General features: G+C 39.0%; 1 protein-coding gene across 1 annotated transcript; it reads right to left on the bottom strand.

Annotated features, from left to right (window-relative positions):
* Positions 1 to 2,063: 2,063 nt before the first annotated feature.
* LOC141799576 (biglycan-like) lies at positions 2,064 to 7,795 on the bottom strand. The gene is made up of 7 exons (XM_074681854.1): positions 7,546 to 7,795; positions 4,831 to 4,943; positions 4,459 to 4,672; positions 4,213 to 4,323; positions 3,970 to 4,063; positions 2,423 to 2,561; positions 2,064 to 2,258 (listed from the first exon to the last, which is right to left on the bottom strand). Exons 1-7 carry the CDS (start codon positions 7,793 to 7,795, stop codon positions 2,064 to 2,066), a joined length of 1,116 nt encoding a protein of 371 aa, XP_074537955.1.
* Between the last annotated feature and the right edge of the window lie 7,477 nt (positions 7,796 to 15,272).

The raw sequence follows: 15,272 nt of genomic DNA, 5'->3' as shown, positions 1-15,272 counted from the left end.
TTGTTGCTCTGAGTTATTTAAGGGTAAAGAGACGAAGCTGATTGGCTGACTTGTAAAATACTTTTGTCTAATCATGCTGAAAAAGAAAAAATAACACAAGGAAAGCTAAGAGAGGGAAAAATTATATTATGATAAATAAAAACAGTTTGTGGCAAAAAAATAAACAAAACGAGACTCTTTTAATTTTAGGGTAATATAAGATGATTTTTATGATTTCATTATCTAAATAATAATGACATCTCTTAACTTCACTGCTCTGACACAAGATGCTGTCAGGATGTTAATATCAGGAGCAATATGAAAAATAAGATACCAGTGAACTGTTTGATGATAGTTATCGCAAATTTGTGACACACCTGATTTGTGAAATCAGGTGCAGCTGAGATTACTTTTTTTTTTTTTACTCACACACCAGACACTCACACTCACACACACACACACACACACACACACACACACACACACACACACACACACACACACACACACACACACACACATATATATATATATATGTATGTCTTGCAATAATAATAAAAATTATGATAATAATAATTGTTATAATAAGTACAAGTATAATAAGTTTATAACCATTTTATTATTATTATTATTATTATTATTATTATTATTATTATTATTATTATTATTATTATTATTATTATTATTATTATTTTTATTTTTTTATATATTTTTTTTATTACAGCATAAGGAGCCTCAAACTTAGAGATACTAAACACATCAAAACTCTTAAACAATTGTTGGTTTTTAGGTAAACCAAACTTATACTTTTTTTTTTTTTTTTTTTTGATCTTTGCTTCCAAGAATCTGTTTATCCTTTCATTTTTTCCACTATTTTTTGAATTGTAAACAGATTGTTGTGAGAAGAAACAGAAAGAACAGTTAAAAGCAGGGAGAAATCTGCACTGGGTGTAATAAAACCTGCAGAGTGATCAAAGAATCAGACTTCTACTTTGCCTCAGAGTCCTGTCTTCTATCAATGGCTAAACTCTGTAAATGCAACCACTTCACTTAACTGAATTATTTTTTTGAAAAAAATTACATTTCCAGTGGATTGGACAGATTTTGTTATTAACCCTTCTAACATAAAAAAACAAACAAACAAACAAATGACTCAAGAAAAAAAACCTTAGTTAACTTTATGTGTATATACCAATACTATTAATTTCTTTCTTAATGATTTCTACAGAGTAGCTTTTTCCACAGTCATAATTACGACAAAGTAGATAATTATGAGTGTGAAACAAATCTAACTTTATCTGTTAACACCTGTGTGCATTTTGAACTGGGTAAAAATGAGTTGTAAGTATTTAACTCCCGGATTTGAGTCTGGAGGAGGTGGTCTGTTAGTTTTTAAAGCAGTGGAGGGAAAATTTCCTTTTGGTGCCTTTAGAGTTTCCTGACACCGAAGATCTTCAGTCAAGTTGCATTTTTCAATAAATTTAATGAATAACATTTTATTCTTCAGTGTTCCTCTCCTGGTTGAAATACTGACATGTTGTTAGCTGTTATGTTTCATGTCCGTAACCTTCCTAAAGAGAGGTGGTCCAAACACAACGTTCATACAAGCCTTTTCTCATTAGTTTTCACTTTTATTAAATCTTTTTATAAAAGAAGGTGCATAAAAAACAGAGTCTTTGTAGCACCGATAAACAGGAAACTGTTGTTTAAAATGACTTGTTTTTTACAGAAAAGCAAAAGTTTCACAAGTGTTGAATGTTTTGCAAAACATACATATAGACATGACTGAATCTCACCACTAGGGGGCCCCATTCCTTACACTTTTTACTGCTATCAAGTTCCCATCATGCACAGCACACACTTATTTGTATTTTTTCTCCAGCTCAAACCTCTGCACAGCTGGTTTGAGCTCCTCCCCCTAATATAAGCTTCTTTAAACGCTGACCCTAAAAGTATCTGAAACCACTCCTCCTTTAAAAGCAGAACTATCCATTAATGCAGTGAATCTACAGAGTGATATGTCCATGAGAGGGAGTAATGGATGTAAAAAGATGTGAGTTAAATGTTAAATTAAAGGGGCAGTTTCACATGTTATTTCCAAAGTGAATGGCCCTGCTGCTGCTGACACAGTAAAAGGTTGAAGGCTGGATCTCCCAGTAGTTGAGGGGGTTATCGAACAGACTGATGCCGTTATATAACGTCCTCTTCATGCTGAACGGCTTCGGACAGAAGTCGTTCAACTCCACGCTGCTGATGTTGTTTGAGTGCAGGTAGATCACCTGGAGGAAAACACAGAGACAGACTGGAGTGAGACATTTTCTGTGACGACAGCAGATCTCACTCTGCTGTACGGATCCTGACATTTTCACTGTTACAAACTTAAGTTCATGCAGAACAGCTGCGTTTGAAACGACATATAGAGATTTGGATCTATCGTCCTCACCTGCAGGTGCTTCATCTGTGCGAGGCCATCAGGAACACTGGACAGCAGGTTATTATCCAGGTGAAGTTCTCGGAGATTCTCCACATAATACAGGCTGCCGTGCTCAACGCTGCGGATCTTGTTGTACCCCAGACCCAGTCTGCACCAGGGAGAAGGTTCACACAGAAAAACAAAAAAATCATCCAACATGGTAAAGTGTTTTCAGTAAAACAAGTCAGTTCTTAAATGCTCACAGCAGACTGAGTAAGGCCTGGATCAAAACTGTGCCACTTGTGATGTATATAACAAAAATATACCTGATAAAAATCCAAATTGCAGTAAAAATAACTGAGATCTTATCAAGTCTTTTCCTTTTTTATAAGTAAAATTTATCATGTAATACTTGAGGAAAATGTCTTGCTTCAAGCTATTAAAAGACAAAAATTAGGTCTGGATTGCTTGTAACAAGAAAAAAAAATCTGCCAGTGAAACAAGAAAAACTTGCTTAAATTTAGAACAATGTCTTAGTAAAAGTAACTTTTCTCTTGTTCTTGGCAGATTTGTTTTACTCGTTCTAAGCAATTCAGACCTCATTTCTATCTTTATATAACTTGAGATAAGACATTTTTCTGGGCTAGTCAGGTGAATGTGGCTCATAGTAAATCTGAAAAAGACATTTTCTACTGAAAATAAGACAAAATCATTTGATAAGATTTCAGTTTTTTCTAGTGTGAGGAGACTTCTTTTAAAATTAAGACACAGACAACAGCGAAGCTCCACCTAAAATTGGATCTATGGGCTCCTGTCATTACTTACTTTACATTACCACTTTGGATAAGAGTTTGGTTTACATAATCTCAATTTTTTTAAAGAGGAAACATAATCATTTTTTGAGGTTTCCTTTGATAGTGTTAATAGACATATTCCTTGTTCATTGAGTTATTCGAAAGGTTTACAATGACTTATGCGTTTTGAACAGATATATCTAAAGCTCTCCTTAAAGAAAACTTTTTTTCCCCCTTCTCCTTCTAGTTTTTAAGGGCCTCCTCTTATATGTGGTTGTAGATGTTGCCATGATTTTTTTTACTTTTGGTTTTTAATTTTATATGTTTGCCACAGTCATTGTTAAGTAATTACTTTAATTCAATAACTGAGGTACATATAAATATGTAAAGCTGAATAAAAATGTTAATTGTATAGATAAATAAATGAGTAAATAAATGAGTAAATAAATAAATAGATATGAATACATCAATAATTAAAAAAATAATAAAAAACAAATGTGTAAATACAAATAAATAAATGAATAAATAAATAAATAAGACATAAACACTTGCTCAGATTTCTGTTGTTGCAGTGTAGCTCTATTTTGATGCACGCTGCAGAGGTTTGAGGCTTCAGGAAGTGTAGAACACAAAAACACACTTCCTGTATTTCTTATATTTCTTTCTTTATATAAAAACAAGCATATTGACATATTAGATATTTCCCTAGCCATCTCATTTTCTGAGCCTTTGAAGTCAATATTCAGGTGTGGACTCACCCTGATGACTGCGTCACTGACTCACCTGTGTAGCTCTCCATACTGCATCAGGTCCTCTACATTGATGGCCTGAATCTGGTTTTGATCCAGATAAAGCTCTTTCAGGTTAAAGGGTAGATCTGAGACATAGGAAAAAACAAAAAGGATGGGTAAGACACAAAAGAGAAGAATCTTTAACTTTCTAAACCACTGACTCTGCATGTGGTGACAGCAATTTAAAGGCCTTCTATCATTATTAAAATGTAACTAACGCTCAGTGAGCTTTCACCTTTGGGGATGCTTGTGAGTTTGGTCTCTGAGATTCTCATGTATTTGACTCTCAGTCCATGGAACGCTCCGTGCTCCAAACCGCTGTTCTTGATGGGATTACGTCCTAACTCTGTTTCCATGAGAATACAGAACATCAACTTTTAAACAAGTCATGAACAAAAACAACCAAAGAACTGTCTTAAAGATAATGTGTTACATCACGCATGAGATGACCGCCTCTAAACTGTTTATGAGGAGGTCTTACCGATACAGTTCATGTTGTACAGTCCATTAAATGCCCCTGCTGCTATTTTCTTGATGCGGTTGTCATGGATACCCAGCTCTACCAGGGTTGGAGGCAGTCTTTTTGGGACAGAGGTCAGCAGATTGTGGGACAAGTAGAGTTTATGCATCTGCTGCAGAGGCAGGAAGGCACGGGGATGGATCTTAGAGATCCGATTGTTCACCAACACCAGAGCCTGTGAGAGAAACAAATGTGGGAAACAAAGCTTTTAAAGTTTATTTATAAAGTACCAGTTTGCCCTGTGTTTCCTTAAATTATGTTTTCTGCTTGGATTTAGAGAAAGTGGATGAGGACAAACAGACTGCGTGGCTTTGAGGACTTGTTGGTTCTTACATAGAGGTTGTTCAGACCCTTGAAGTCATTCTCTCTGATCTCGTGGATCAGGTTTCCCTGGAGGTCCAGCAGTCTGGTATCAGGAGGAAGATCATGAGGGACGTAGTACAAACCTAAAAACAGACAAAAAGAAGAGAAGCTTCAATGAGAGTTGCTTCATCTTGAAGTGTTTACATTTTATCATAATATAAACTCTATTTCAATAGCACCTCTAAAAAAGGTTTACTGAAAAAAGTGCTTTGACAGACAAGAAAAAACGATCAAAAGAGCAAAGAATAATCCAGAAAATTCAGCATACATGATCATTCAAAACTATAGCTTCCAACTGTCCTGTTTTGGCTGGGAAAATAACATATTTTACCCCTTTTTCCCTCCTTTCTCCTGTATTAGTAAATCTCCCATATTATAATACAATAATAATAGTGTTTTACTGCTGAATGCTGCTAATTTATGAGCTTGTTGTAGCATTGATTTATTCCTGTCTACTGTCTCTGTCTTGTCACCTGTGTGAAACTTTCTTATGCTGCTGACTTGGCCAGGACTGCCTTGTAAAAGAGATCTTGCATATCAATGGGATTTTTTGGTACAATAAAGATTAAATTAATTTAAAAACACAAACAAATACAAAAACAAAAACATTCCTCTGATTCTCTAAACTGTGCTTTGTCACTATCCTCACGGAACTGCAGTAGCCTGGGTGGCGCAAGGTTAGTTCTGACAGTGGGAACAAACCATAGCCGTCAAATGACCCATTTTGGCTGGGAAACTACCATATTTTACCCCTCTACACCTAGGTGGGACGGCTCACAGTGAGCTCTTATTTTCAAATCCAAAAATTTACAGGTTTGGTCAAAACACAATTTGGGCACAAGAACAATACAACGTAAATCAAGACCAAGAAGAGCAAAGATGTAAAGTGAGGTAGACAAATTGAAAGTGAGAGAAAAGGAGATATAAGCCCAAAGGACGTAAATAAAGTAAACACCATAGAAGTATGGAGGAATATCAAAGACAAGAACAAAAACTAAGGTAGATACCAGCAACAAAAGCATTAAGGGAAGAAGTGAGCTAAAAGTGATTAAAATACAACAAGAAATAGAAAAAGACATGGGAAGAAAATGGTAAAGTCAACCATTGAAGCAATGAATTAAAGCCATGGCAGAAAATTAAATCAATAATGAGAGAAGAACAGAAGAAGGTAAAGACCTCTTTACTTTAATGCAAAGTTAATGTAAAACTGTTTCCACCAAGCAGACCGGTTTGTCTTGGTACAGCACACATTTTGTGGCATTTCCACTGGCTAATCCCTGGACAAATCCCCGAATAACCGAGACGAGCCATCCCACACTTTGGGACCCCTCCGTGGGGGTTCCAGACTGAACCAATCCGCTCTCGGAGGGTGGAGCTACAACACTGCAGATCGTTGATTGGTTGAAAGAATCGTCACTTGCCGTGCAACAGTGGCTGCATTTCTCCTGGCGGCACACAGACTTCTCTGAAACAAAGCTTGGTTGCACTTTGTATCAAAGAGCTACATGTCAATCACAGAGAGGACGAAATGCTGCATGTCCTTCTTCTATGCTCTTTGTTTACTGTGTCGCTTTTTTCTTCTTCGTTGGATTTATTCGCTGCTACGGCATCATGCTATTGTTTAACAGCTGGGGCTTTCGGCATCCGGCTTACATGCCACCTACCATGAGAGGGCACAGTTTGCTGTGGAAACGCAAACAGGATCAGGCTTAACTGAACCAAACTGTGCCAAACCGTATTGAGCCGGACCGGACTGCTTGGTGGAAACATGGCTTAATTGTCTTTAGTTAGGATTTTTCATCATTTAATGTTTTATTTTCAATTTCTTCTTTGTTTTTGTTATGAACAGGATTTAGGCTTTTATTTTGAAGGAGAGTATTCCACTTAACTATTGCTAATAGTGTCACATGACCTTCTGGGCCCCTTTTTTGGAGGATTAGAGAGACATCATCTCTCCTCAGTAAGGACCCCCTCACTATGTCTTGGTAATAAAACTCTGTTGCGTGCAACTTTTAACAAACTCCTCAGCTCAATTTTTTTTTTCCAGTGAAGTTAAAAATTGAGATTTCTTAAATTAGGCTGTTTTTGTCCTGCAAAGGATGCTTTTATTAACTTTTATCTACTCATCCATAAACCTCTGACATCCACAGATGGGTTGAACCTCAGTGCCTCCTCACAAAGGGGACCAGGGTTTAAATAAAGTCCTGGCACAAAGAGCCTTATAAAGAGTAGAGGTCTGGTGTACCCTTGGTGGAAAGGCGTCTGAAGCTTGGCACCATCACAGGGTCTTATCAAAGTGTCTCCACATGCTGCCTCATGCTTCTGGAGCTGTTATTCTGAACAGCTATTCTCTGCAGCATGGCATTATTGCAAACGAGGGAGACCTCAGTGATGTAAGAGACTTATATAAAGGTTTGAAGAGCTGAATTCAGATTCAGCCGTCCTCACTCTGAAGCTGGTGGTTTTGACAGATCAGCTATTTTAAAGTTTGAGCTGTTTGTGGTCTGAGAGCATTTCCAAAAAGGAGGCACATTCTGTAATCAGATAAACACGAGGTAGTGTTTTGTGGCCTCTGGTCGGAGTGAGTGAACTGCACTTTGTTAAGCATATACTTTGCTGCAAAAATGGAAAGTACATCGTAAATAGGGAGCAGCGTGTAAAGTCAGAGTGAGCACAAACACTCACCCAGGTCAGAGCACTGCACCACCTTCAGGCTGCAGTGACACTCAAACGGACACTTCGGCAGCTCCTCCTGGATCAGCTCCTGGAAGCCTGACCCCTCTTCTCCATCGTTCATCATCATCTCCATCAGGCTCTTCACATCCACCGTCTTCCCCAGGTCAGGGAGGCCTCTCTGCTTGAAGGGCAGTTTGATGGTGGGGCTGGGAGACGGTGAGGCGCACGCCACGAGGAACAGCACGCAGAGGAGACGCATGACGGGGCCGCTCGTCTGGATCTGGACACAGAGTTATAAATGTGTCTTAGTTAATTAACAGTTTGGGATCTGCAGACTCTGCAGAGGCATGGACTCAATCTGAAGGATAAAACCCACAAACAAGGCTTTTAGTAAGACAGCTGAACTCTAAATCTGAGCTCCAGAGCGTGAATCAGCTGTAGTCCATGTGCAGCAGCTGATTCATATACATCATATACATCCTCACTTCCCATGATGCATCCTTCTCTCCTATGGGTGATAGAAGCAAACCCTATATTTTTGCTATCCATCATCATCAAGCAAAAGCCTCCAATTTTATGGTCAGAACTGAAATACCAAAGACGATGAAGCTGGGTGGAGATGCAGTCTTTAAGGGAAGACATATGACATTTGATATTTAGAGTGAGAAAACCTTTAGAACAGAATATTACATGTTAGTGCATTTAGAAATAGAAACTAAGGTGGCCACACAGACCCTGGGTTGGAGCAAAAGCTGGTTTTCCTCTGAGGGACCCAATAATGAAAGAGTACAGTATTAGTTTTAGTAGATCCTTACCTAAGAGGGTGTGATATGAGAAACACATCTAAAGATACAAAGAAAAGAAATAAAAAGAAAACAGTTGGACCAGCTTAAATTATTACTTCAGTTTGTCACACCTAAATAAATTATTTGAAATAAAGTGAATAAGTTCAATCAACACAGTTGATTAAGCCAAATGAACTAAAAAAATTGATTGTTCTCAACATTTTGCATCAGTCCAACTTAAAGTTTTCAGTTGTTTTGACTCAATAATTTGCAAAACCTCAAAGAAAAATCTGACCATACATTATTGCACTGTAAAAATGTGACAAGTTGAGCTTACTTAAAAGAATCTAGGAAAACAACTGATCTAAAAAGGTTATTAAATATGACCAATAGTCTTAAGTTGAGTTTACTTTATGTCTACTTGTAAAGTTTACTTTACAGCCTATTGTAATGACCTATTTCAAACTTTGAATGAGGAGGAAATGCAGTGGGTATCAGACCCTGCTGTACATTAAGATATTAACCTGCCAAGAGCACAGGCTTTCTGTGCTCCACATGGCATGGACCTGCTGTCTGTGCCCTGTGGCATGGACCGTGTACCTTTAAGCATGTTTAATGTTTTGTATGTTAATAAATCAGGTGTGTTGATGGGCTAAAATTATGATCAGAAATGATAAACTGGGTTTTGTCTTCAGTTATATTTAAATTACCTTTACTGAGAGAGTATTTTAATTGGAGCCCTCACTGCTGTGGAGCACAGCCAGGCAGCCTATTCCGTGGAGCACAGACAGCCAGCTGGTCCATGCCATGGAGCACAGACACACTGTCCCCGTGTGGTATCTTAATGTGCAGCAAGGTGTCACATCCACAGCGTTCCCTCCTCATCCATGGTTTTTCCTTTTGGGTTTTGCAGATTATTGAGTTGAAACAACGGAAAACTTTAAGTTGGATTGATGCAAAATGTTGATTTGAGAAGAATTAAAATATTTAGTTGGATTGATTAGAAAAATTACATCACTGAAGATTCCCTTTAGAGAAAAGACCTTGAAGAAATAACTCATTTAGGCTGTCACAATTTGTCCACGTTGTCCTGTTCCATGTGAGCCATAGTGAAGATGTTAAAAACCATGAAACACCGTCTGAAGTAAAAAAGCTTTTCAAACAAGACTGATACATACTTCTGCACTGTCTAATCGTTTAATGTGTCACTCTTGTGTCAGTCTAACAGTGAGCACACTAAGTTTGTACATCAGCTGTGGAGCATGCATGACAAGATAGAAACATAGTGTCCATGTATGTTCGGTATAGGGACTGCATCTAACTTTGGATGTGTAAAGATCCCGTAGTAAGCATCAATACTTGATTCACACATTCAGCCAAGAGACTCTTTGCTAATCACTTGAATTATTTAACCCAGACCTGAGTTAGTCACAATGATTATATTGTCTGTTTATTCTGCTCATGACGACTCCAGTCTGCGGAGTATCTCTAAGATCTAGTCCAAAGGACTTTAGGAGAAGAATGAGCCTTGTGACCAAATGTTGTATCATATCATCACTTAATTTTATGATTAGTGACAAAGAAAGGGGCTCTGGGTGTATTTGCATGCAAAGGAGGAAGGATCCAATCACAAGAGGCCATTAGAGATGCATTTTGAGACCCATAAGAGAAAGCTGGTGATTCAAACCCCAATCTAAAAGATATGAAGCCTCTAGCCGTCTGCATTTGATCATAGTCTAGATATTTGCTAGAAACTGCAGTTCTTTAAGTGTCCACTTGAGTTTGGCTGTAGAAACACTAGAAATAGAATATACAGGAATCTAAAAATGATAAAAACAGTTTTGGTCTAGATAGCTTACTTCTCTATCAGCACACGTTCTAAAAAGCTAAGCTAAGCGGCTCTTAGATGACAGCTTGTTGCAGCAGCTCTTTCTTCGTTCCTATTTTTCCTCTTTTCTTTCATACCTTTTTTTGTTCTCTTTGTATTTAGAGCCTGCTTTTACTATCTACTGCTCATTTGTGGGCCATGGATGCCAAATTGGTTGGGTGTGCAGTGGTGTTTTTACTTCTTTTGTTTCTGTGTGTCCACAGATCCTACTTGTAACCATGGTTGCATTGTTTACACATGCGATTTCAGCTTTTAGCAGCCTGTAGCATGTTAATGCTAACTGGTGCTTGGTCCAATCTTCTCTGTCAGCTGAGACGTGCTGGTACTGCAGTGTGCTAAGAAGGATGGCATCGACCTGTCCTTCCATCTATCGTCATGGAGAACATAGTGTTGTGTATATAGTAAGATGGTCGAGTTAGTGATGCTAGGGCGGAGTAGCATCATGCTATTCAGAGACATGGCTAACAGAGCTAACACCAGACACTAAAGCCACATCCTAAGGATTTCACCTGCTGTAAGTGGATTTGGATAAGGGCACAGCTGATTTGACTGACAGGTGTAGTCACTTGCAAAGAGGCCAAAGTCCCTCCTCTTTACCTCATCCTAACTTGAATAAAGCTACGTTGAGTTCAGTATTTCCACTATGACGACTGGCAATGATCAGCTTCATATTTTTGATAAAAATCAGATGTAAACATCCCCATTATCACAGCAGGCCATGTCACTTCACCTGAGCTGGGTGCAACCCCTGCAACTGGACGCGAGGTGGCGTACACCCTGGACAGGCCGCCGGTCTACCACAGGGTTAACATGCAGAGACAAACAACCATTTGCCCTCACTTGCACCAATTAAACAGGCAATTTGGAGTCACCAGTTAACCTAACTAGCCTGCATTTGGACTGTGGGAGGAAGCTGGGGCACCCACAGAAACCCACTCATGCATGGCCAGGACATGCAAACCCCACACAGAAAGGCTCGGGCAGCGGAGTCCAACACAAATAAGTACTCTCTGAGTGGAAGTGCAGAAATTAGTTTATATGAGCCCTGTCAAATAATATAACAGTCAGTAGGTTGGATGACAATGGAAAAACAGAGCTCATAACCAGGAACCCGTGTCAAATTTCATCATCAAACCTCCCAAAACAAAAGACAAAACTTTATGATTTAGGACAAAAACTGCAAACTCATCTGGACAGACCTCATTTTGACACTTTGGTGAACTTTCTTTGCAGAATAGGTTCTACTTCCCCTGCCTTTTACTGAAAGATTCAAGCATCAGCATCCCTGTGTATACATTGAACTGTATGCCCTCCATAGTGCTTTTTTTCTCCACGGGGAACCCAGCCCACCACACCACAGCACAGCCCATAGGAGGCCACCAAACTGCAGCAGAGTTGTTTTTAGAGCACATATGTTATGGCAAGAACTTTTTTTTTCACAGAAGTCAGCGGAGGGTCAGAGGGAGGATGTGCAGTGTGACTCTCAGCCTGGATAAATGAGCTGCAGAGTGTTTACAAGACCTGATTTGGTGTAAAGTTGCAGATTTTTGCATAAAGTTGCTACCATGAATTCCCATCACACACAAATTCATTTTTACAGTGCATAGAGAAATGTTATTGATAGTTTTCATTTTAAAAAGTAAAGTAAAGTAGATGTATGAATAAGTTAACATGCATTTATACAGAAATGAAGGTTTGGATTATAGAACTTAGCTGTGCAGAAATAAAAATGTTTGAAGTAAACGTACCATTTCAGCTCCAGCAACCAGACGAAATCACTCAAAATGTGACAAAGTTTCCCTCTAAAGCAACATTCGTCCTCTTCACTTCTTCATCTTACCGACTGAAGTCCTCCTGCAGAGAGAGATCCACGCACGGCCAGGGAGAGAAAGAGAGACAGAGAAGGAGGGAGGGAGGATGAGTGAAGCAGAGTGAAGGCCTGTATTTAAACCATCATCATCACAAGAATCTTCTCTCAGGATCATCCAAACATTCACAGCCAGTAGGACAGACTAAATATGAAGTTTTAGGATGTGGGGAGATGTGATGTTTTTATTGTGCTGCTGTTTTTATTGGGCTATCTTTGCAATTTCCATTCATGTTTTATGGAGGAACCCAGCGAGCAATTTTACGTTCAGTCCCTTTGCGGGTACAAAATGTTCAAAAATCATAAAGACAGCACATTACGGGCTCTGCGAGACAGAACAAACTCGCCTCATTTCTGTTTATAAGTGTGACAACATTTCAGAGAAAAGTTTCCAAAGTCAGTGATGGTTTGAGGTGTTGGTCCACTGCGAGCACTTCAAGCTTCCCTCCGTCGACGAGCTTTGTGGAGATTCTGATTTCAATTGCGGCAGGACTTGGCTCCTGCCCACAGCGCCAAAAATACCAAAAGATGGTCAGGTGACCATGATTTGTCTGGGCCTGATTGGACGTCTGGACCTGTCGCTGCAGAGAGTGTGTGAGGTATTGCCAAGAGGAAGATGAGAGACAGCAGACCTAGTTGAACCAAAGGCTGCTATCAAGCAACACCTCAGCAGAGCCACAGGCTGATCTCCTCCATGACACACCACAATGATGCAGTAATTCATGCAAAAGGAGCCTCAACCAAATAGTGAAAGAATAGAAACGAATATACTTTAAACAAAGCCAACACTTTGAGCCATAATCATCAGTTCAGGCAGGAAAATTCTCTTCATAGATTGGACCATTTATTTCCAAATGAGAATTCAGTTTTTGACGCTAAAGCTCTGCTTTTCAGAGTACTCCCTGGGTAAGCCAAGCCTGCTTAGGTTTCCCAGTGAGTACATTAGAAAATCCCCCATGGGTTATATACTCTACACACAAACAAACAGACTTCTTAGGATAAAAACATGTAGACCTAATGGGGGGAGGCTGGGGTGGAGGAGGCCACACTTGCTGTTGCCCGTATGATCCCTACTTGATTGTCACGAACATGAATGAGTACTTAAGTTTCAGTTTCTCTTCTCTCTGTGCGCTCCTGTCTCATTCTTTACTGATGTGTACTCCATTCCTGCTCAGCTGTGTGTGAGTGTTGCTGCTCAGTCACAGCACTCAGGCTACTAATTAGGCTTAAAATGTAACTGTCACTCCACTGGCTAACTAACATTACTGCTGTGCTGTTTGTGTTCATTGAACATGACTCCAGCCTCAGTTTTTTTTTTTCTGGGTTACAGCCATAGACTGTATAAAACATGGACGTAGTCTCCTCGACGTCACCGTCTGTTTCTGAAACGGAAAATGAAGCACATTGGCTATAGCGGCCATATTGGTAGTGGCAAGGGCTTCGCGTACAGCTGTAAGGCGCCTATTGGTCATGTGACCTTCAGCTGTGCCTCTGATTGGGCGAGCTCATGATCTTAATATCCCCTGAACTGAAGAGTCAGAAAAAAATTCACCCCCTTACAGTGGGTGCTGATAGTAAAATTAGTGACAGGAGACGTTTTTTGAACCAGGCTGTAGATAGGTTGATTTCTGCTTTGAAAATGGCTTTTTTTTGGCTTGGTGTGTGTGTGACTTCTGGTAATTTCGGAGCCCGCATCAAGCGGACACTTGAGAAACAGCAGGTTTAGAACTTCAGCATTGTCTCATATTCTTAGACCGGAGGTTGAAGCTTGGAGTAGCAGGGGTAAGTGAGAGTGAAGACATGTTTAAATCCACTGTCTTCATGCCATACACCAGCTGTGATTGGCTGAGAGGGGTAGGGAATCGTGATTTAATCATTAGCCCGTCAACTGATGGCAGCTGGGCATATGACTTCCATGTCCTCCATGAACTTACGCAAACTTCATTCTCAGAGCTCTGCCAACTCTCAACCGATTCTCTCGCAGACTCCACTCAGAGATCCTCTCCACCGTCAAAAGGAAGTGACATCAATATATGAAGTTAAAAATGCAAAATACAGTTGAGAGCATGGTCTTCAGAGTTATGTTTTCTGCCTTCCAATTACCTTGGTTGACCTGATTCCTCAAGTGTTGCATTGAAAAAAAGAAAATGTATCAAATGCACTTTATCAATAACATAATTGGTGGGCACCTCCGTTTGGTGTTATGATCTCAAACCTTTTCATTTCCTTTAGAGCATTTCAATATTAGGCCAATGATATGTAGCAGTGAATATTCATTGAGCTCTACTTTTACTGGTAGTGAGGTAAATGTAGGGATGAGTATCTATTACCGTTAAGAAGTGATTATAAATGGTTTAATCCACTCACATTATAAGCCTTTAGGCTTAACTATTCCCCTTGTTGATTCTTGAAATTACACTGGAGCGGTCAGAACTTAGATCAATTATTCTGCCCCAGCTATCTTAGCTTAGCAGATACAGTTTCTAAAGAAAAACCTGATTCAGGATTTTTTCGTTTAAAGTTTTTCTAAAGAAACACACAAAGAAATGTACATTACTGTCTCACACCAGATTCCTATTCAATACATTAATCATGCTACACATCTCCCAGTGTACCAACAACGATATCGAAAACAAAGTGCAAGTTTGATGTTAACATATATGGGAAATTGCTTTTAAATGCAGTGGTTAGCATACATTGATATAACTTAAGTTGTAAAACAGAATTTGAACTTCCATCACAGAGACATATCACAGTTACTTTTTATAAACAGTACTGAGAACTCCAAATGTCAAAACTTGCTGGTTTGTGGCTGACAGAATGATTACAGTTAAAAGCATTTTTTTTTAATAATCACTTAGAGGCACTGACAGATAACAAAACAGTACATTGACTTCACGTGACATGCATTTTTTTTTTTACTTATTTTTATTTAATTACATCTAGAGATATCCATATCCAGAGACCAGTTTCTTATTTATTTAATTGCAAACGCATTGTAAACTCAATATCTATTTTCCTTTCCTTTCCTTTCCTTTCCTTTCCTTTCCTTTCCTTTCCTTTCCTTTCCTTTCCTTTCCTTTCCTTTCCTTTCCTTCTTTTTGAGGAAGCTTGGGATTAATTTTTCTGTTTGCTTATTCATTTTAACTTAACATCCCGATGACCTTGAACTGAATGTTTGGTTTAATGTTCAGTG

This window comes from Halichoeres trimaculatus, unplaced genomic scaffold (assembly GCF_033239565.1).
Source record: "Halichoeres trimaculatus isolate MK-OKI-2021-1 unplaced genomic scaffold, fHalTri1.1 fHalTri1_scaffold_11, whole genome shotgun sequence".
In the NCBI taxonomy this organism is placed as follows: Eukaryota; Metazoa; Chordata; class Actinopteri; order Labriformes; family Labridae; genus Halichoeres; species Halichoeres trimaculatus.
The sequence above is the reverse complement of the archived record's forward strand: the minus strand, read 5'-3'. Positions and strand labels throughout refer to the sequence as shown.

Excerpts from the sequence above, each read along its gene's own strand:
- LOC141799576 (XM_074681854.1), bottom strand. The coding sequence starts at position 7,795 with ATGCGTCTCCTCTGCGTGCTGTTCCTCGTGGCGTGCGCCTCACCGTCT. Across the intron at positions 4,064-4,212 it reads ACTCACAAGCATCCCCAAAG|ATCTACCCTTTAACCTGAAA; the intron begins GTGAAAGCTCAC and ends CCTATGTCTCAG. Across the intron at positions 2,259-2,422 it reads CACAGATGAAGCACCTGCAG|GTGATCTACCTGCACTCAAA; the intron begins GTGAGGACGATA and ends GTTTTCCTCCAG.